Below are 22,046 nucleotides of genomic sequence, written 5' to 3' on the forward strand. Positions count from 1 at the left end.
GAAAGATATGATGAAGTTCTGATGTTGGCAAGGTGGAATGGCATCTCTTTGAAAGTGGGTTTCTTGGATTGTACGTATGTCCACTTGATGACTTCAGGCTTCCTTCCATATAGAGCTTCTATTGGCTGGGTGAGTGAGTCCATTAGCATTTAGGGATAGAATGTTAAGTCCCATAAATATTTGCAGGTATGGTAGGATCTGAAGGAAGTAGATATGAAGTATACAGAGAGAGGTACAAACTTGGCAAGTGGTCAACAGAAAGGCACCAGCCACTTGGTTGCCGAATGGTGGGTAAAGTCATTGTGGATGTTTTTTGAGGTGCTCCAAAAATTAGTACTGTGCTTAGATTATTGGGTAAAGAAAAGCAGATCAACAGAGAGGACGTAGCAAAAAATATACAACATGTGTCCCAATGGAAACAAACAGTAAGAAAAGCCTCTATTAGGAAGAGTAAAACAAGAAGACCCTAGTAATGGGTTTCGAACAGCACAAGCTGCAAAAAACGTGGAGAAAAGGAGTACAGTGTAGTGTACTCAAGTGGAAGATCAGGGATTGCCTGTAATTTAGATTGAGAAGTTTACTGTCTCTGTGAGACTTTCGACCAGAGGCCAGGTATTTTATGCTTGGATGAAGAGCCAGGGTATGGTTGTGTTTACCGGACAATATCCCAGCTCTTGAGTAGAGTGGTTCACTCCTCCAAGGAATGGATTGTTTTGGATGATCCTTCATTAGTGAACACTAGTCTGGCAGGATATTTCCATTTATAGGTGATGTTATGGTTGCATAGTGTCTTGGTAACAGTGAATAGATTATTACGACTTTGCATAGTATATTGGAAGAAGTCTGGGAAGACTTGGAGATTCCTAATTTTCTCTGGAAGTAAATCCACCTGCCTGAAGGTGTCTAGCACTTTCTCCTTGACTTGGAAAATGTGCACCATGAGGTGTACATCTTGAGGAACTTCCGCCGGGAGGTGTGGTGGATTCAGAATGTGGTGGATGCGATCAATAAGACAGGTAAGATTGGGTGAGGATAGGTTAGGCAAGGCAGTGAGGAAGACATCTTTTGTGTAGTGCGGTCGTTGTGATTGAGTAATGGAATACCACGCATCTTGAGGTTATTTTGCCTAGACCTATCTTCTAAATCTGCCAGTTTAGATCTGATCCAGTGTAGTTCTTCTGTATGAACTTCATGTATGTCTACCATTGTATTAAAGGAAGTGGAAAAATCATACATCTTCTCCTCCACTTGTTTCATTCTATCTCCCAATTTTTTTTGCTTCAGCTCTACATTGATGCAGCCCTGGTAATAAGTCAGCTTGCAGAGAGGCTCCAAGGGATAATAGCATCTCCTTTAATGTAGCGTCAGAGATGGGTTGACTACTTGTAGGAAAAGATGCTATGGGGGTCAGTGGGGCCAGTGTCCATAGTATGCTGTAAGTTTGTCTCGCTCACCTGTGGCATTGTCAGCTCCATTTGTCCCTTCTGTGTCTCGCCTGGACTTGGATTTGACCAGACTTCCAGTGGATGGAGTTGTGAATCCAGAACCAGCTGCTTCAGCTCCATGAGACTCTGCTGTTGAACCGTGTTCATTTGGCGTCCTGGTCACCAGAGCTCCACTAGCGGGAGGAGCCGAGCAGATGTGGCTGAAAAAAACTCAGTGAGTTTCTTCGGCTGGAGGAATTTTCTGCGCCACCGGGGCATTCAGCGGGTGCAGCTAGTGATCAAGTAGAGGGCTGTGTCGGTGAATGTGAGATTTCTCTCAGTGAGGTGAGAGCTCTCTCAGTCTGTGGCAATCCCTGTTCTCCTTGGAAATCTCTCAGCTCATGCGGCCCGCAGCTTCAGTGGTCGCCCCCCCTCACCATTGAAGAAATATTAAGCACTTTTAGTAGTATGCAGAGGAGTAGTGGAGATCACTAGCAAAGCAATCACTCACTGGACTTTCTTTTTTCTTTTTCCTTTTTATCTTGAACCACTACAAAGACTGCACAAATAATTTGTATCTCTCACAGGGTCACACTGAAGGTGCGGGGGGGGGGGATAGGTAGAGTGAGAGCAAGTGAAGAGCACAGCAACGGAGACCAATGGAGTAATGTTTTTTTGAGGAGGGGGGGGCAACCATATCAGAGGCAGCCAAAAGGGCCAGAAAAATGAATAAATATTAATGTCTATTGTTTTTTTTTTCTGTTAGTAAGTCATTTGTGACTTTAGGAAAAAATACAGACTGAAGGGGATCAAGAAGGTTATTTTTAATGAGTTGGTGGTAGGCCAGGCATTCAAGGAGTTTGGAGGAAATGGGGAACATTGAGATTGGGCGTAGGTTGAGATTGGTGGGGTACAAGAAAGGATTTTTAGGTATGGGTATGGGTGACTAATGCATGTTTTAGGGAGTTGGGGAAAATGCCAGAAGAGAGGGAGAGATTGAAATGTGGGTTAGAGAGTGTAGGGCACATAAGGAGGGTGACCACAGTATTTTAGAGGGAAATGGGTCCTGGGTACAAGTGCACAGGTGGGAGTTAGAAATAAGTTTTGCAACCTCGTCTACAGTAGCAGGGTTGAACAAGGGGAGTGTTGATTGTACCTGTGAACATGGGGTGGTAAAAACATGGGGGGGTATAAGTGCCCAGGAGGAAGTGGTTAATCACTTGCTAAAAAAAACAAAAAAAAAAGACTGAATATTTTGAAAAGAAAAAGAAGTTATTCTTCGTTTCTGTTTTACAATTTTGCAAATAGGTAATATTGATCAGGGGCATTGACTGGTGACAGTATTTAAAAAATATATATATTTTGTAATACATTTTTTTTTCTTTTTAAATTTTTTTTTTAATACACTGTGACCAGAGCAATACAATGTTAACATATGTTAAAACAATTGTATACAATGCATAGCATTAAAGGAAGCCATATATTGTTTACAATTGTCATGTGATCTGCTGTGATTGGTATCAGCGATCACATGGTACTAACAAAAGGTCGGTATAGTGATCAGTTATCGGCTGTGGTGGACACAGCCAGTGACTGATTGTGCCACTGAGAGGTGTATTCTTGCAGGACGTCATATGATGTCCACCCAGAATGACAAAAGTCCCTGGTTAAGCAGCTCATTTATTTATCCCAATTTTGTACATTTTTATAAACAAGCAGTTATGAGTGGGGAGATTATGCTTGTATTCTGTAGAGAAAATCATATATTTATTTTATATGATATCTACAAAAGTTAAAGCTCAAGTTTAATTAAAAAATATGTTTTTTTGTTACTACTTTATTTACAATACTTACCTACATTGAAGGATGTCCCAAGAAATGCAGGCTGCTGGATTCTGTAGAAATCTTTACTGAAGGGCTGTCCTGCCCTCTTCCTGCTGCTGTAATTCCAGCACTGTGGGGGTGGATAGCTTCTGGTTTCCAGGCTCAGTTCCACTAAAGATGATCCAGCTGGGAGAAGCGCCCTTCTGCCCTCTCCTTCTTTGATCAAAGTTCTTTCACTGAATACACTGCCTGTAACATGATCTGTACATTTAGAAGAAAATCCTGTGACTGATCAGATTCTCATCCACTCACTTTTCTCAGTGGAGAAGTCATTCAAGTCAACCTTAGTGCAGCTAAGTCACTCAGGAGACCCAATGCTGTTAACCCCCACAGCACCCGAAGTTCAGCAGCAGGAAAAGGACAGGGAAGCCACCATATTGTTGGACATACTACATTACAGGTAAGCAGGGCTTTTTTTCTCAAAGAATAGGTGCAGGTATCCCCCATTCCTAGTCACACCTTAACCCTGTCCCCTACCTATCTCCCAGTACCGTCCCTTGGTTCCACCCCCTACCCACCACCTTGCGCTACCCCTTTAAGAGAATCAAGAATCATTTTGTGGTGCTAAGTAAGTTGTTTGGAATGATAACAAGACAGACAGTAAAATAGATCCCCTGCAACAATAAATCCCCCCAGAAATAATAGTTCCCCCCAGCTACAATAGATTTCCCCCAGAAAAAATAGATCCCGCAGGAACAACAGACACCCCCAGCAACAAAAGTCCATCTCATCAGCAATAATAGATCTCCGCCAGCAACAATAGACCCCCCCCAGCAATAATAGATCTCTGCAACAAATACGCCCCAGCAACAATAGATCCTCCCTCAGCAACAATGGACCCCCCCAACAACAATAAATCTTCTAGCAGCCAGCATCATTAGACAACTCCCTTAACAGTATATTCCTCCCAGGAACAATTAAACACCCACCAACATTAGACCCCCATGCAACAATAGATCTCCCCCAAGGACAATAGATTCCCGAGCAGCCAGCATCAATAAACCCTCCAGCATATCTCACCACCTCTTGCCATGTTTCCCAATATTCCTGCTGAAAAAAGTTGTGCAGGTAAGTAATGTAACTAAAGCAGTACAGAAAAATAAAATGTTTAGCTAAACTTCAGCTTGAAGCTTTCTATAAAACTATGAATGAACAGCTTGGCCAAACGATTAATAAAGCATCTTTGGGATTTGGACAGCAGGGTTTAGTAGTCCACACAGTTGGCATTGGATTTTATTTTTCCATTTTAAGAATCAGAAGGGCAGTTATTAGACTTCACTATCAAGAGCACCAGTTAAGCATTAAAAAAAAATGGTTTCAATGGCAGAGACCATGCTATAGCATTATTAGCTAGAAATAAATCAATGTACAGTAACCATTACCATGTTAATGACTAAAGTATTTGCATTGCATTTACTGTGCTAGGTTCATTTTGAATACAGTGTAACTGCTTTCAGCGCAAAGCTGCTGCTTCATATCAGTCAACTCCCTGTCATTATCATGACAAATTTGTAATTTTATTAGCTAGCTACAAGTACTAATCTGTCTCAAAATGGTATAATTTCTTTGGAGTTGCAAACATCTAGTTCTTTTATAAATGGTTTTCTGAGGCAGAGAACTAGAGGCATTAGGATGTAGAATCTAGAAACAGCAGTTAGAAAAAGCCTAAAATGTGTGACAAACATTCAATCAATTTTGACAGCACACAAGTGCCTCAGTAATGAAGATTTTCAATATACTGAAGTAGAATGTGAAACGATTAGGTAGCACTATTTCTTAAGCTCCAAAACTACTCTTATAAGAGTTTAGAACTCCCATATGCAAAACTCTCACAAATCCAACTCCCATTCATTTTCTTCTATAAGCTAGTTTGATGCAAAGTAAAACATGGAAATACATTCTATATTTATATATATATATATATATATATATATATATATATATATATATATATATATATATATATATATATAATTTTCCTTATTTACTTCCTTCCCCTACTAGTTGTCTTATTTTCTTTGTTATATTCTCATCATTTTTAGATTTGAATGCATTTTTAGCAATAAAATCCATTTAGAGTAGAATTCCAGTCTCATTTGTATTAAAATAATAATTTATTTGTGTCCATAGTGTTTTAAACAGCCTATACTGTAAAGTATATATATTTATAAATATATACAGTATCTTACAAAAGTGAGTGCAACCTTCACATTTCTGTAAATTTTTTATTATATCTTTTCATGTGACAACACTGAAGAAATTAAACGTTGCTACAATGTATAGTAGTGAGTGTACAGCTTGTATAACAGTGTAAATTTGCTGTCCCCTCAACATAACTCAACACACAAGCCATTAATGTCTAAACCGCTGGCAACAAAAGTGAGTACTCGCCTAAGTGCAAATGTTCAAATTGGTTCCAAAGTGTCTGTTTTGTGTAGTCAACATTATTTTCCAGTACTGCCTTAACCCTCCTGGGCATGGAGTTCACCAGAGCTTCACAGGTTGCCACTGGAGTCCTCTTCCATCCTCTTCCTCTTCCATGACGACATCACGGAGCTGGTGGATGTTAGAGACCTTGCGCTCCTCCACCTTCCATTTGAGGATGCCCCACAGATACCCAATAGAGTTTAGTTCTGGAGACATGCTTGGCCAGTCCAACACTTTTACCCTCAGCTTCTTTAGCAAGACAGTGGTCATCTTGGAGGTGTGTTTGGGGTCATCATTATCATGTTGGAATATTGCCCTGAGGCCCAGTCCCTGAAGGGAGGGGATCATGCTCTGCTTCAGTATGTCACAGTACATGTTGGCATTCATGGTTCCCTCAATGAACTGTAGCTCCCCAGTGCTGGCAGCACTCATGCAGTCCCACACCATGACACTCCCACCACCATGCTTGACTGTAGGCAAGACACACCTGTCTTTGTACTCTTCACATGTTTGCTGCCACACACGGTTGATACCATCTGAACTAAATATGTTCATCTTGGTCCTATCAGACCACAGGATATGGTTCCAGTAATCCATATCCTTAGTCTGCTTGTCTTCAGCAAACTGTTTGCAGGCTTTCTTGTGCATCATCTTTAGAAGAGGCTTCCTTCTGGGATGACAGCCATGCAGGACAATTTGATGCAGTGTGCGGCGTATGGTCTGAGCACTGACAGGCTGATCCCCCACCCCTTCAACCTCTGCAGCAATGCTGGCAGCACTTATACATCTATTTTCCAAAGACAACCTCTGGACATGATGCTGAGCATATGCACTTTGGTTGACCATGGCGAGGCCTGTTCTGAGTGGAACCTGTCCTGTTAAATGGCTAATTGGTCTTGGCCACCATGCTGCAGGTCAGTTTCAGGGTCTTGGCAATCTTCTTATAGCCTAGGCCATCTTTAGGTAGAGCAACAATTCTTTCTTTCAAATTAACAGAGAGTTCTTTACCAGGAGGTGCCATGTTGAACTTCCAGTGAACAGTATGAGAGTGAGAGCGATAACACCAAATTTAACACACCTGCTCCCTATTCACACCTGAGACCTTGTAACACTAATGAGTAACATGACACCGGGGAGGGAAAATTACAAATTGGGCCCAATTTGGACATGTTCACTTAGGGTTGTACTCACCTTTGTTTCCAGCGGGACAGCAAATTTACACTGTTATACAAGCTTTACACTAACTACTTTACATTGTAGCAAAGTGTAATTTATGGATGTGTTACTCCCTTATCACAAACCACGCCCCCCCACAGTTAGAATCCCTCCCCTAGGCTCACATTTAACCCATTGATCACCCATAGGGTTAACCCCTTCCCTGCCAGTGTCATTATTACAGTAACAGTGTATATTTTTAGCACTGATTACTGTAGTAATTTCACTGTCAAAAATGTCAGTTAGGGGTCTGATCTGTCCGCCGCAATCCCGCAAAAAATCGCAGATCGCCGCCGTTACTATTAAAAAAACAAAAAAACTATAAAAATTACATAAATCTTTCTCGTAGTTAGTAGACGTGAAAACATCAATTTTATTTGGGTACGGCGTTGCACGACCGTTCAATTGTCCGTAAAAGTAACGCAGTGCTAAATTGTTCTGGGGTATTTAACCCTCTAACATTGTAGGTTATAAAATGTAGATTTGGGATGTTGAGTCTCCATCTCCCCCTCACTCCCCTCCGCCCTCCTCCAATGATGAGGCCGGAGATTGGAGGGCCCAGTTGGGCGGGGAGGGTGGACAACCCAATAGGCGAGAGGGAGACTCAAAAGAGCAGAGGATTTTCAGCACAGTGACCCTTTCCCCCTCATGTACCCTTCTCCTACACTTACCCCACCCCACTCCTTCCCTCTCCCTACCGTTCCCCCTCCCCCTCCCCCTCCCCTCCCCATACCAATGATCTTGCAAGTTGGAATTTTGATGATTTATAAGGATTTATTTAAATGAAAGTTTTTTTCCTTTCCATTACACTTGATAGACACGTATAACATAGCATAGCTACACCGCTACATAGCATAGCATGACTATGTAGCCTATGCTATGTTATAAATGTATATCAAGTGAAATGGAAAGAAAAAAGAAACTTTTAATTAAATAAGTCCTCATGAATCATAAAGTGCCCATAGTAATTGTGTGTACCTTCTTTAAACAATAATCACCATATGTGCTCTGCCACCTCAGTTCACCTCACCTCAGAATCACACTCACCAGATAGTGTGACCTCCACAGGCAGGTCAAATAATGCATGTGGGGATATTCCAGACAAATCGGTCCAATTGACTATATACTGTACATCTCGACCATTAAATTCTCATATCATATAATTGATGCATTTGTCTTGTAATTTGCGGTTGGTTAGCTCAGTGGTAGATGTGTTTTTTTAAGTCCACATCAATCCGAAATTCAGTTTTAAGGGCATGGAAGCACTGCTTATTGTTCAATTTATTTAATGTATGATATATACATTAAGCAGCTTGGGTGATTTTTTTTTTTATTAATTTGATCCCTGAGCACAGTGTTATCATGTTTATATGTTGTATTGAGAAGTCTGGATTTTGCATACGTAAAAGTTAATGAAACAATTTGGTAACAGCTTGTGTGACCGTCTCCAGTATTCCACATATATGTAGATTGTTGCATCTGTTACAATTTTCTAAATCCTCTACATGTGCCTGGACTTGTTGGAAGTTATCTGAGAGTGTTTCATATTTATTTATCAAGTCATTATATGCTAGACTCACAATGTTTCATTTCCAGCCTGTCTGTGCGACTCCCTCATGCCACTATTTCTTGTGTGAGAGTATTGACAGTAGGCAAGTTTCTTCCAGCCATGTCTAAATCCTCCCTAGTGAGGTGATGAGTACTCACAGTTTTCAGAGTGATTGCTGAGTGTTAAAGAATTGGCTTATAGGTCTGGGGAGTCATGCAGTGTCAAGCGGCTCTTTTGGGACAACTTAGGACATTTCCTAGTTCTGATGAGATAGTTGGTAAGAACTTAAGTGAGGAGCTTCCATGCAACTCTTTTGCTTGACAGCAAGCATGAGGTTATACCCTGGAGATGGTAAAGGCAGCCAAAATTAAAGCTAGCCCTGGGGAGCAGGATGTCTTCCCTAAGTGTTGTGGAGCTAATGGAACAAACATGTGTCTTGCATTGCACCACGCATGCACCACCAGAAGTTCTTTTTATTAGAAAGTACAAAAGACCACTTAACTCTACACTTTAGTGGGGCATTTCTACTGACACTAGTGTGTGGACCATTCCTTTGAGAAAGGGGTCCCAAAAAACATTATGGAGCCCTATAACTTGTAGTTATGTTCCTATTTCAGGCCATTTGTGTTTAATTTGTAACTTACAGTAAAATATTTTACATAAGCCATTTTAATACCTCTTTCTGAGGTATCTTGTGAAACAAAAGTAGGCAGTATACAAATTTGTTAGGGGAACTGGGAACCTAGCTTGTTTAGAAAAGGGTCTGCTGGTTTAAGACCTTCCACAACAGATCAGGAAAAGGTATTCTGTGAAAAAAATGGAGGATAACTGTGCATTCACACAATGAAAAACTTGGGACAGTACGGCATTAAATTCTTTCTATTTTGGCTTTTACAAGTCTTTTCAGAAGCATAATATTTGTACAGCTGCATTTTTCCTTTATCACTGTTTTGTTGTTATAGTTTGCATATCAGAAAATCTAAAGCGTTAACAATTGTGTGAAAACATCACAGGTATATAACTTCCAGATTGCCAGAGACCCTATTGTTTGTCTTTTGGGGGTACTGGAAGAAGATAAGCTAACTCCAAACAAACATGTGGCGATTTCACGCTTACTTTATGTTGCTCGCAAATTAATTGCTAGATCCTGGATTTCTCCCCGAGTGCCTACTAAAATACAATGGGTGGAATAGGTAAATGCTATGCTTATTCCAGAGTAGCTAATGTACCAACATAGAAAAGTTCCTAAAAAATGATTTTCTTTATGGCAACTATGGTTAGACGTTCCAGGTCCCGCACCACATCAGTTGGCGTTAAACAGATTATTGGAGGGATATTACAGTATGGGGAGATTTACATCTAGTGACAAGTTAGTACATGAGGATGGGTCCCCCCATTTCTTTCTATTACGTTATTTCTTTTGTTTTATTTTCCTATATATTTTTCATTGTTCTTCTTTATTGAAACTCTGTACTGCTGTGAAGTAAATTTTGTAGTTGTACATGTGTTACATTCTCCTCAAGGTTAGAGATTATTATACCTTCTTGCTGTTCTAAAATTGTGTCTTATGTGACTTACTAATTATCTTTACATAGAACATTGTGTTGTAATCGATTTACATATTGAAGTTTGTCAAAATTATGTTTTTTGTACAATATAACTTATTTTTCTGATTAAAAAAAAAAAACAACAATGTTGTGGGCTTCTAAGAGGGACCTTCCAAAGGGAGATTGTTTTTAAAATTGCAATGCTCAATTATTTATAAATTATAATCTTTATTATCCTATATAAAATGATGTTTTTTGGGAATAGTTTACTATATCAATTGTAGTTTACATTTTCTTTGGGTCCATAGGCAAGTGGACACTGAAAATGGATGAAACCCATGACCAACTCACACTCACACTTCTAACACACTTAGGTAAATTAGGTCAGATAGTAAACATCAGGTAGTATATCTTAAACTTGCCTTCAGGGCAAACCCCTCAAAAGGGTGAATATTTTTAAACATTGTTACTCTAGCCTGTATTGTCATTGGGCTTTTGAAATTAAAGAAAATGTGAGTTTGAGCAATATGCATGAATAATATTGCATATTTTACTTTTTACTTTGATTAAAGCACATCTATGGTCAAAATGTAAAATCATATATTCATGTGCACATTGAATTTCAATTATTTTTAAACTACTCCTAATAATCCAAATGATCTTAAAGTTTGTAATCTTACTTTGTGACGATCCCCACTCATTAACTTCCTTGAATTTTGTAACACATAGTCACTATGCCCTGTGGGTAGGCCCTGCTTTGTCACATGTTTCGCAGAGCCTGCCTTCTGAACTGCAGGGGTACTGGGAGAGGAGTTTCAGCAGTTGGAGTTAGTACAGAGTCACTGCTTGCAGGCAGCAAGGTACCATGGGATATGTAGTCCTTAGAAATAGAACTTAAAAAGCAGAGAAAAAGATGGCCAGAGGATAGACATCACTTACAACATTAAAGGCAATTTTTCAAGTAAGCTTATTTTGGATTGTCAAAAATACCTACTGTTTTATTGTTATTATTATAGTGATGTTATAAATCAAAAGTGGATGCTGTGCCAATAGAGTTCCTTTAAGGACAAAGAATGCTGAATTATTTCATACTTACTCTTATAACATTTTCTCCTGGTGCCATATCTGTATAGATTTTGACATTATAGGATATGTTAGAAAATGTAGGAGTGTTGTCATTTGCATCTATAACCACAATGTTGACAGTTACTGGAGTACTTTCTTGGGTTCCATCAGAAGCAACTATCTGTTGAGGAGAAAAAAGTTTTTTTTTATCATTACTACTATTTAAGGAAACCTGTCACAAGACAACTATATAGACTGTCATTGTTCACCTCTTCCGAAAATGCTAGTTAATTGGCTGTCATGCTATTTCTTTGGCTTCAGTTCTTTCTGACTCCTGACCCAGAACCAATTTAAAATATGGAATACTCAGTTTTCTGAATTTAATCTACTAAAACTGTATGCTTCTTCCACATCTGTTGTTCAGAAGTACTAAGCCAGACACACCCAGAGAACTAGCAACTTCAGGAACTGGCAAGCATTGGCAGCTTCATATTCCTCTCATGAAAAGTATACTCTAATTGGATAATGTAGTGTCATTCATAAACATTTTATACTATATATAAAATACCTAACAGTGCAGGACTTCAACCCCTGTTTTAGTGGTGTTCACAATCTAAATCCCCAATTCTGTATTATAAACATCTAATGTTGTCTATACATATATTTGTTGCTGTAGATAGCCTTTGCATTATCATTCTTATGATGGCCAGATAGTATTCAATACATTCATTATTTTGCGGATGTTTTTTTATGACTACATGTACTTGTTACTAATTTTGTATGTTTCATGAATGTATTCTGTAGAACTTTACAGAAAACTGTGGACGCTGTGCATGAGCCCTTGCCCATATGGTGCTGGGGACATTAGAAGCAATTGTAGGTCATTGCTCACGATTGCATCTTTTACATCATCATTCAGTTTCTGAACAGATATTCTGAAAATCTGTAAGCAGTGCATTACATTTTTAATGATATATAAAAGACACAAACAAGAAGAATGCCCTGTAGACCTTACAAAGGGTTTTATTTAGGCTAAAAATAAAACCTAGATAACTCACGTCTAAGGGTAAAATAGCTAAAAAAATTAGAAAGGAGCATTTGAAAATATAAAGAAATTACAATTACAAATAACAAAGAATATAACATAATATGTAAAAAGATAATCAAGGCTGCAAAAATTGAAAAAAAACATCAGTTGCAAAAAAGATTAGGACAAACTCCAAAGAAATATTCAAACACATTACCAGTAAAAAGGTCAGGTCTGAGCATATAGGCTCTCCACTAGATAATTTGGTTAGAGTTGGTTACATAGAAAAGGCAAATTTATTACTCTTCTCCATCTGCTTCTGTGCATACAAAATAAAATAGGACCTAACGTCACCAGAAGGCCTGAGGAAGGAACATGCATGCTCCATCTTGACCCCGTCCATAATTGCCTCTCCATCCTCCCGGTGACATCAGGCTGACTACTCCTCTCCCATGACCCCAGAGCCTCGGACTACACCGGCTCAGCTGGAAACGTGGTACCCTGCAGATGACAGCCTACCACCTGAACCCATGGCACACAGTTTGACTTATCCTTCAAGCCGGTAAACATATCTGCTATGTGAGTGTACCCTATATAAATATTTATTATTTTATTCAATACTGCACTTAGATCGGCACTGCTTGTTTTTGTCTCTCTCAACCAACAGAGCTGGCTGCCCCTCCATCCCTGTGCTCCTTATTGTGACCTACGCCAGTGTTCATGGAGATTTTATCCTGAACTCTCACTCATGTGTGCTTTATACATGCATAACCCCTATTATATACTGACTCTTTCCCTAATATCACCTTCCTGTATAAACCTAATGTTACCTGCCTGCAGTTTCTCCTCTACAGCCTTCAGCATATATACACTATTACCCTTAAGTCCTTATTGGAGATGGTATTGACATACTGTAGCTCAAATGATCCACACATTGACATGTTCCAGAAAAAGTTAGACAAATAAAGGTGAATAAAGCACCTGATCCATAACCATCACCCAATCTTGTTATATACAGCGCCACATCCCATAAATATGGTAAATAAGAAGGTAGCACAAAATAGGGAAAATGTGGGGTTTTAAAGGGAAAAAAATGAAAACCAGAACATTTAATGTTGTTTGTTTAAAAATACAAAAAAACACCATGTATATAACATGTATATAAAAGCATAGAAAGAACTGATCCATAATCATAGGAATAAAATCATAATGAGATACATAGGTATAATCATGCATGTAAAACCCCGACGTGTTTCAATTATTGACATGAATCTTCATCAGGGAGGTGTGTCTAATACAGTGGTAAATTCTACAATGCAAGCACATAACCAGCACCAAGAAAATTACACAAAAAGACAATACAAAGATAATAGTCAGCAACTTACAGAATCAATGGTTACAATATCATAATATTTCCTAAAGGAGGACCCCCCCCCCCCCCCAAAGAAAAGAGATTCAGGCTATTGGAGCACAAAGGTCACCATGGAGATTCCCACTGAGGCAGAAAAGCATAAAATGCATATAAATAAATGGCAAATTATGTTTTACCTAATAGTATATCTAAACAAAAAATCACAAAGCCTCCAGGTCCATATAGAAGGATAACAGAAATGCTTAATATTTTAGAAATCCAACAACAAATGGAGAAGCCAAAATGTTGGAGATCTATAAAGCTACAAGGAGGAACAGGCAAATCATATTTCCAAATGCAAACATATATAGTCAAAAAATAAATGAACAGGAAAGGGACATAATGGAAGATCAAAGTCAGAAAGCACTTGAAACAAAACAATAATAAAGGGTTTACCAATGAAAAAGTAGGCAAACAAGCACACCAAGTGATGTGGCCATTCAATCCAAAAGTCAGCAGAAAATGCCAAAAGGGCAGCCCAATTTGTAGTGGTGAAATGCAGATAGCCAATCACCAAGAAGCAATGCAGGTAATAAGGCAGTAAAGTGACATGGAAACGTAAAAAAAAAAAAAAATTGATTTCTGCCTGAGGGGGAGGATAGAGCAACAAGTCCTCACTCCTTGGTGTTCTCGCCTAACTTTAGGCTGGCAGCAACATCATTTCCGGCATTGGAAGGTGCCATGACAATGTCACATCTAGTCGGGCCAGAAGAGGCACCAGCACACACAGGCTACCCAGAGAGTTGCAAAGGGTTTTACATGCATGATTTTGCTTATGTATCTTCTTGTTGTTTTTTCATATGATTATGGACCAGTTTTTACTATGCTTTGATATGTACATTGTTTTTTGCATTTTTAACCACTTAAGCCCCAGAGGATTTGGCTGCTCAAAGACCAGGGCGTATTTTGCGATTCAGCCCTACGTTACTTTAACAGACAATTGCGCGGTCGTGCGTCGCTGTACCCAAATGAAATGGACGTCCTTTTTTTCCCACAAACAGAGCTTTCTTTATTGATCACCTGTGCGATTTTTACTTTTTGCGCTATAAACAAAAAAAGAGCGAAAATTTTGAAAAAATAACAATATTTTTCACATTTTTTTTATATGAAATTCCCCCCCAAAAAATGTAAAAATCAAATTTCTTTTACATTTTAGGCTAATTTGTTTTCTGCTACATATTTTTGGTGAAAAAAAATCGCAATAAGCGTATTTTGATTGGCTTGCGCAAAAGTTATTGCATTTACTAACTAAGGGAAAGATTTATGTCATTTTTATTGGTTTTTTAACTAGTAATGGCGGTGATCTGCATTTTTTTTGCTGGACTGCGACTTTGCGGCAGACAGATCGGACCCTTGACTAACATTTTTGACACTTTTGGGGGTACCAGTGACATTACTACAGTAATCAGTGCTATACATATGCACTGTTACTGTAAAAATGACACTGGCAGGGAAGGGGTTAACTTTGTTAGACATCCAGGGGTTAAGTGTGTCCCTAGGGGTGTGCTTCTAACTGTAAAGGGGCGTGGCTTTTGATGTAACCACAGAGACATACGATCCTACATAGCAGGATCGTATGATCTCTGCAGTTACACCAGGGAGAATGACAGGCGGCTTTGTTTACATCAGCCGCCTGCCTTTCTCCCTCTCCAGCGGGAGATCACGTGTGATTGGCGGACATCGGAGCCGCCGATCACTTGTGCTGGGATGGCAGTGAACGAGTGGGGGTGGGATCGCGCCTCCGGCGGCACGCGCTCACCCCCTATTGGCTCGCGGGCGAGTGACATACCCATACGTCACTTTGCCCGGGGGGGGCAAAAAAAATTAGATAAAATTAAAACCAAAACATTTATTGTTATTTGTTTAACCACTTGCTGACCGCCGCAAGTACATTTACTGCGGCGGTCAGCAAGTGGTTAAACAAATAACAATAAATGTTCTGGTTTTAATTTTATCTAATTTTTTTTGGTGCCTACCAACAAACCAAAGTTTTCAAACATATCAGATTTCTTTTTATGAGGTAAGCAAAGTTTTGGCAAAATCCAAGTATATTATGTCCACAGCCACTCCTTGTCTATGCATTTAACACAGTTCCCCACAAGGGGCTAATGTTTAAAATAAAGGCTACACGCATGAAAAATTCAGTTTGTAAATGGATATAAAACGATCTAAAAGACCATATTCAGAGAGTACTGATTAACTCATTGACTCCCAAGCCAATTCTGATACTCCTCACATAAATGTAAAAATCTACATTTTGTTTGCTAGAAAATTACTTATAACCCCCAAATATGATATATATATATTTTTTTTTTTTCAAGCAGAGGTCCTAAAAAATAAAATAAAAATAAAATAAAAAGTTTTATGTCACACAGAATTTGCACAGCAGTCTTTCAAATACATTCCTTTTTTTGGAAAAAAAAATACACTTTAATTTAAACCTTTTTTTAACATTGTCCCTATAATTTTTTTAATCTAATTTTTTCTCTATCACAAAAGATGAACAACATCCCTTGTAATAGCAATAGGCATGACAGGTCCTCTTTATAGAGAGATCTGGGGTGTATTAGACCAGTGTTTTTCAACTCCGGTCCTCAGGGCACACTAACAGGCCAGGTTTTAAGTATTACCTTGGGGAGATGCAGACTAGAATACTGCAATCACTGAGCAGCAAATGATATCACCTGTGATGTATTTCAGTTTTTTTGCAAACCTGGCCTGTTAGTGTGCCCTGAGGACCGGAGTTGAGAAACACTGTATTAGACCACAGATATCTCCTCTGGCTTCCAAAGCATCTGAATAATCCTAAATCAGTAACGGCTTGTAAACATCAAACCAAAAACTGGAAGTAATGAAATCGGTGTCACTTCTGGTTTCTAATCTCACAGAGATGGAGGAACAATGACAGTTCCTGTCTCTCTGTACTGTAAATAAAATGTTGCTGGTCAGAGCAGTCCCAGGCTCCCTGTTGGGACAGGAGAGGCAGTGGAAAGAGGGGGAAAACCCATATCAACCACATGTAGAAGTAATCAAGTGACTGTATAGCCACCTAAATCATGTTTCAATGAAAGGGCATCAGATGCTGAAAATGTTGATGCCAGGATGATGCCTACAGCTAAAGGCATTAGCCCAGCCCAGTATCACCAATTAAACTGGAGGACGTCATACTGTATGACCTTCCCCTCGGGAGAGATTGTTAATGATTCATACTCTGAATGATCTAAGGTTATTATTAGTGGTGTACCCCAATGTTCAGTGTTGGGCCCCTTACTTTTGAACATATTTATAAATTATATAGGGTCTGGGATTAAAAGTACCATTTCAGTGTTTGCAGATGACACCAAGCAATGCAGTGGAATTATGTCCTAACAGGAAGTTTTCAACTTACATGGCAGTAAGATACGATCTGCACCACACCTCCTATATGCTAGAGAATAAATGTGGTTCTCTTTTGGCCCATCAGCTGTGTCGCAAAACCACCTCTCATTTTATTGTGGTTATTTAGTCTGTCCATGACATCATCACTAGAGTTGAGCGAACACCTGGCCAAACTTGAAAAAAATGTGGCTTCTAAGGGCACACTAGTTAAACGCTTGTTGATTGGCTGCCCTGCAGCTGTTGAAACCGCGCCATTAAAACTGCACCAAAACATTAAAACCACGCCAAAACAGGAAATACAATTACCGAACAATGGACTGTATCCCGAATATACAGTAAAATGTTCGGGTCCGTGTCCGGGTACCGAACACCCAAAAGTCTGGTACGATCCCGAACAATACAGTCCGTGTTCGCTCAACCCTAATCATCACCCGTAAACCTAGTGAAATTTCTTCCACAGTGTGCAACAGTTTTTTCCGCACTGTACAACATACAGGGAAGTATGCTAATCTCCGCTATGATCAACTCTAAGCTCACATTAAAGCCTATGTTAAACATACGGCCTTTCCTACCCTACCTTCGGAAGTGATGGACAAGTTGGAGGAGTTGTTCTCTGACAAGGAGCTTCTCCATGTGGTATCCTTGCTACCGACCAACAAAAGCCGAGGCCCTGCTTTTTATTTCACCACGTTCTTGTAAATAACATTGACACTGTTTCCTGCTCTATTGAACAGTATGGCTCATTAAACCTTCAGTGACAGAAACAATGTCACAATTTTAATATGCTGTACCTAATATACCGTACTTAACATTCACTGTTAGAAGTAATTTCATTACTTTGTAATTAGCTGTCTCAGGGCCATAGTATATATACTATGCTCAAAGAAATTAAAGGAACACTTTAATTGTATAGCATTAAGTCAATTAAACTCCTGGGATATTGATCTGAACAGTTAAGTAGCAGAGGGGGTTGTTAATCAGTTTCAGCTGCTTTGGAGTTAAGGAAATTAACAACATATGCACTAGATGGGCAACAATGAGACAACCTCTAAAACAAAAATGGTTTTACGGGTGGAGGCAACTGACATTTTTATCCCTACTCATCTTTTCTGGCTGTGTTTTACTAGTTTTGCATTTGGCTAGGGTCAGTGTCACTACTGGTAGCATGAGGCGATACCTGGACCCCATAAAGGCCGAACAGGCAGTCCAACTCCTCCAGAATGGCACATCAATACGTGCCATTGCCAGAAGGTTTGCTGTGTCGGTTATCGGTTCTCTTTTTCTCTCCTCACCCTGTCAGTGTGAGGAAATAAAAGCCGATAACTGGCTTGTGTTTACTTCCATGATCAGCTGTCTTTGGACACAGCTGATCACATTGTAAAGGGCTGCTGTGATTGGCCCTTTGCCCCGATCTGTGATCCTAAGGACTTAGTATTCAAAGAGCGCACCACCCATGTGCCGCAGGGTGTGGGCAGGCAGCACGGAAGGACGTCCATGTCTGCCCTTACCAGCAAATTAAGCCCATGCTATAGCCGTGTTCGGCTGTAGCGTGGGTGGGAAGCAATTAAGCACACATAATTCACCATCAGACAATGTAATGGTTGAAATATTATGTGCCACATTTACTGTTTCTGTTTGTTCCCCTATCTCCTGACAATTTCTCCCATTGATACTCTTTCTGTACAGCCTGCCTCCCCTCCTCCTCCTTCGGCAGAGTTTGTAGGGGCTGATTCCAAAAAATTGGTCAAAGCATGTGTAGAGAATCCTGCAGAAGTCATAAAATATGTGGAAATAGAAAACTGTTTACTTTGCAATCCCCATCTAAACAGTCCTGCTAGTAGAAACTTGAATCAGTCCAATTGGAGACTCTTGCTCCAACGTAGTTTTTTTCTGAATCTTAATATTTTTCCTGAACGGAATGAATTTATCATCACAAGCCTTTTTCGTTTTTTTACCAGCTTTTCTTGTTCCATGATGATTCTTGCTGCCGCAGGCCACATAGTATACAGTATATATATATATATATATATATATATATAGCAAATGTCTAAGTGGTAAAATGTCAGTATTATGATGTAGTCCATAAAAAATAAAATTAGCAAAACTGTTTATTTTTGTACATAACAGAGCGCAGTATATAACATAATATACAGCATACAAAAATTAAAGATGTCTAAATCTATAAAGGGCTTCAACATTAGGGATGATCGGACGGTTCGGGTCGACCATCGGTTCGGCCCGAACATTGGGTGTTCGAGGTTCGGCCGAATTTAGAACTTTTTGCCCAAAAAGTTCGGAATTCGGCAACCAGAACCGCCCAAAATGCAATGCTTCAGGAAATGGGCTTTAAAAGCCCGTGATTGGACCAGAACCATTAGCAAAAGCCAATTGAGGGGGCAGGAGAATGCTAGGAATGTGATTGGAGTGACTAGGGGGTCCCTAGACCAATCATTAGTGAATACGACCCCCAGTATATAAGATCGCCCCCGCCATATTCCTAGCATTGTTATACTGGACATGGAAGAGAGTGGAAGCAGTTCTGTTAATTTTACTTTAAAAGTGTCATTTAGCTATTTTTAGTGTGAGGAAAGGGATATCTAGTGTAGTTAGAGTGCTCCTTTACACTTAAGTTAGCTTCAAAAATTTAGTTTTTGTAGGGAAAGTGTTAAGTGTAAGGGGACCGTAGTGTAGTGTAGGGTTAACTGGCAGTGACTGCTATGGCAGGGTGACAAAACCCTTCCATAGCAGGGTGACCGCTATAGAGAAAAGATCATTTCTCTGAATAGCTTCGGCACACCCATATGGCTTCTCACCAGCCAAGCATTTTTTATGCTGCAGGGGCTGCCACTGCCAGTGCTTTTTTGAGGACATGTTTGATGTCAGACATGACATCTGAACATGTGTATAGGGGGTATATATAGACATATATGTGTATATATACCCCTAGACATATATAGGTGTGATAGTAGCAGAAATAAATGCTTGCGCTAATGAAATCATTTACAGTAATATATTTCTGCTACTATCACACCTATATATGTCTAGGGGTATATATTCAGACATATATGTCTATATATATATACCCCCTATACACATGTTCAGATGTTTTGCCTGCCTCAAAAGAACATCTGAACTTGTGTATAGTGGTATATATACACACATCCATATATTTATATACACACCTAGACATATATAGGTGTGATAGTAGCAGAAATATATGCTTGCGCTAATGAAATCATTTACAGTAATATATTTCTGCTACTATCACACCTATATATGTCTAGGTGTGTATATAAATATATGTATGTGTGTATATATACCACTATACACAAGTTCAGATGTTTTGCCTGCCTCAAAAGAACCCAAAAAAATGCCAAAAAAATGCTAGCGTCAAAAAAAAAAAATGCCCAGGTGTGTTGTTGCTGGCATTTTTTGGGGGGTTTTGGAGGCAGGCAAAACATCTGAACTTGTGCACAGTACCACTATACACAAGTTCAGATGTTTTTCCTGACTGCAAAGAACTCAAAAAAATGCCTTCTATTAAACCGGCAAGGTGTTACAGCAGCGAAGCCAACCCCCTGTCAGAAAGTTTTCTAATACAAACAATCTTTTTTTTATGGTTCTGGACATGCTACAGAGCTGAAACTTCACATGTACACTTTTTAGACCCCCCCCCCCCCCCCAGATCTGAAATCCAAAGTAAAAATCAAAAAATCTCTTTTTTCTTTTTTTTTTTTTAATTTTTTCAATAATTGGCTTTTTTTTATCAAAAATGACAATTCTTAAGAACTTTTTTTGTGTGATTTTGTGTCTGGGGGTCTAAAAGGTGTACCTGTGAAGTTTCAGCTCTGTAGCATGTCCAGAACCAGAAAAAAAAAGGATTGTATGTATTAGAAAACTTTCAGCTCAGGGGGTTAGCTTCTCTCCACACCTTGCCAGTTTCAAAGCAGGCATTTTTTTGGGTTCTTTGCAGTCAGGAAAAACATCCAAACTTGTGTATAGTGGTACTGTGCACAAGTTCAGATGTTTTGCCTCCCTCCAAAACCCCCCAAAAAATGCCAGCAAAAACACACCTGGGCATTTTTTTTTTGACGCTAGCGTTTTTTTGGCATTTTTTGGGGTTCTTTTGAGGCAGGCAAAACATCTGAACTTGTGTATAGTGGTATATATACACACATACATATATTTATATACACACCTAGACATATATAGGTGTGATAGTAGCAGAAATATATTACTGTAAATGATTTCATTAGCGCAAGCATATATTTCTGCTACTATCACACCTATATATGTCTAGGTGTGTATATAAATATATGGATGTGTGTATATACACCACTATACACAAGTTCAGATGTTTTGCCTGCCTCAAAAGAACCCCAAAAAATGCCAAAAAAAACGCTAGCGTCAAAAAAAAAAATGCCCAGGTGTGTTTTTGCTGGCATTAAAAAAATGCCTTCTATTAAACCGGCAAGGTGTTACAGCAGCGGAGCCAACCTCCTGTGCTGAAAGTTTTCTAATACAAACAATCTTTTTTTTCATGGTTCTGGACATGCTACAGAGCTGAAACTTCACATGTACACTTTTTAGACCCCCCAGATACTAAATCCAAAGTAAAAATCAAAAAATCTCTTTTTTTTTTTAATTTTTCAATAATTGGCTTTTTTTATCAAAAATGACAATTTTTAAGAACTTTTTTTGTGTGATTTTGTGTCTGGGGGGTCTAAAAGGTGTACCTGTGAAGTTTCAGCTCTGTAGCATGTCCAGAACCAGAAAAAAAGATCATATAGGTGTTAAAGTTAAAGGAGGGTCCCGACCCACATCCCTGTTCTACTTAAAAATTATAGTTACATAGTTACATAGTAGGTGAGGTTGAATAAAGACAATAGTCCATCCAGTTCAACCTGTGTAGGTGTGTGTGGCTGTAACCATCTCACATACCCCTGAATGTTCTGATCCTTGAGATGTAAGTCTAAGAGTCTTTTGAAAGCCACCATACTACCCGCAGAAACCACCTCTTGTGGTAGAGAATTCCACAATCTTGTAGCCCTAACAGTAAAGAACCCCCCACGCTGCCTGAGGTTAAAACGCTTCTCCTCTAATTGCATTGTATGCCCTC

The 22,046-nt window shown here is 39.3% G+C and overlaps 1 protein-coding gene across 1 annotated transcript in view; it reads right to left on the reverse strand.

Moving 5' to 3' along the window:
- The window catches only part of PCDH15 (protocadherin related 15), a 1,730,880-nt gene that overhangs the window by 609,556 nt on the left and 1,099,278 nt on the right, over positions 1-22,046 (reverse strand). Inside the window, exon 14 of the mRNA XM_082269384.1 lies at positions 11,143-11,292. Coding sequence (XP_082125510.1) covers positions 11,143-11,292 — 150 coding nt within the window. The remainder of the gene's footprint in view (positions 1-11,142; positions 11,293-22,046) is intronic.

Source organism: Pelophylax lessonae (genome assembly GCF_965119305.1).
Source record: "Pelophylax lessonae genome assembly, chromosome: 9".
Classification (NCBI taxonomy): Eukaryota; Metazoa; Chordata; class Amphibia; order Anura; family Ranidae; genus Pelophylax; species Pelophylax lessonae.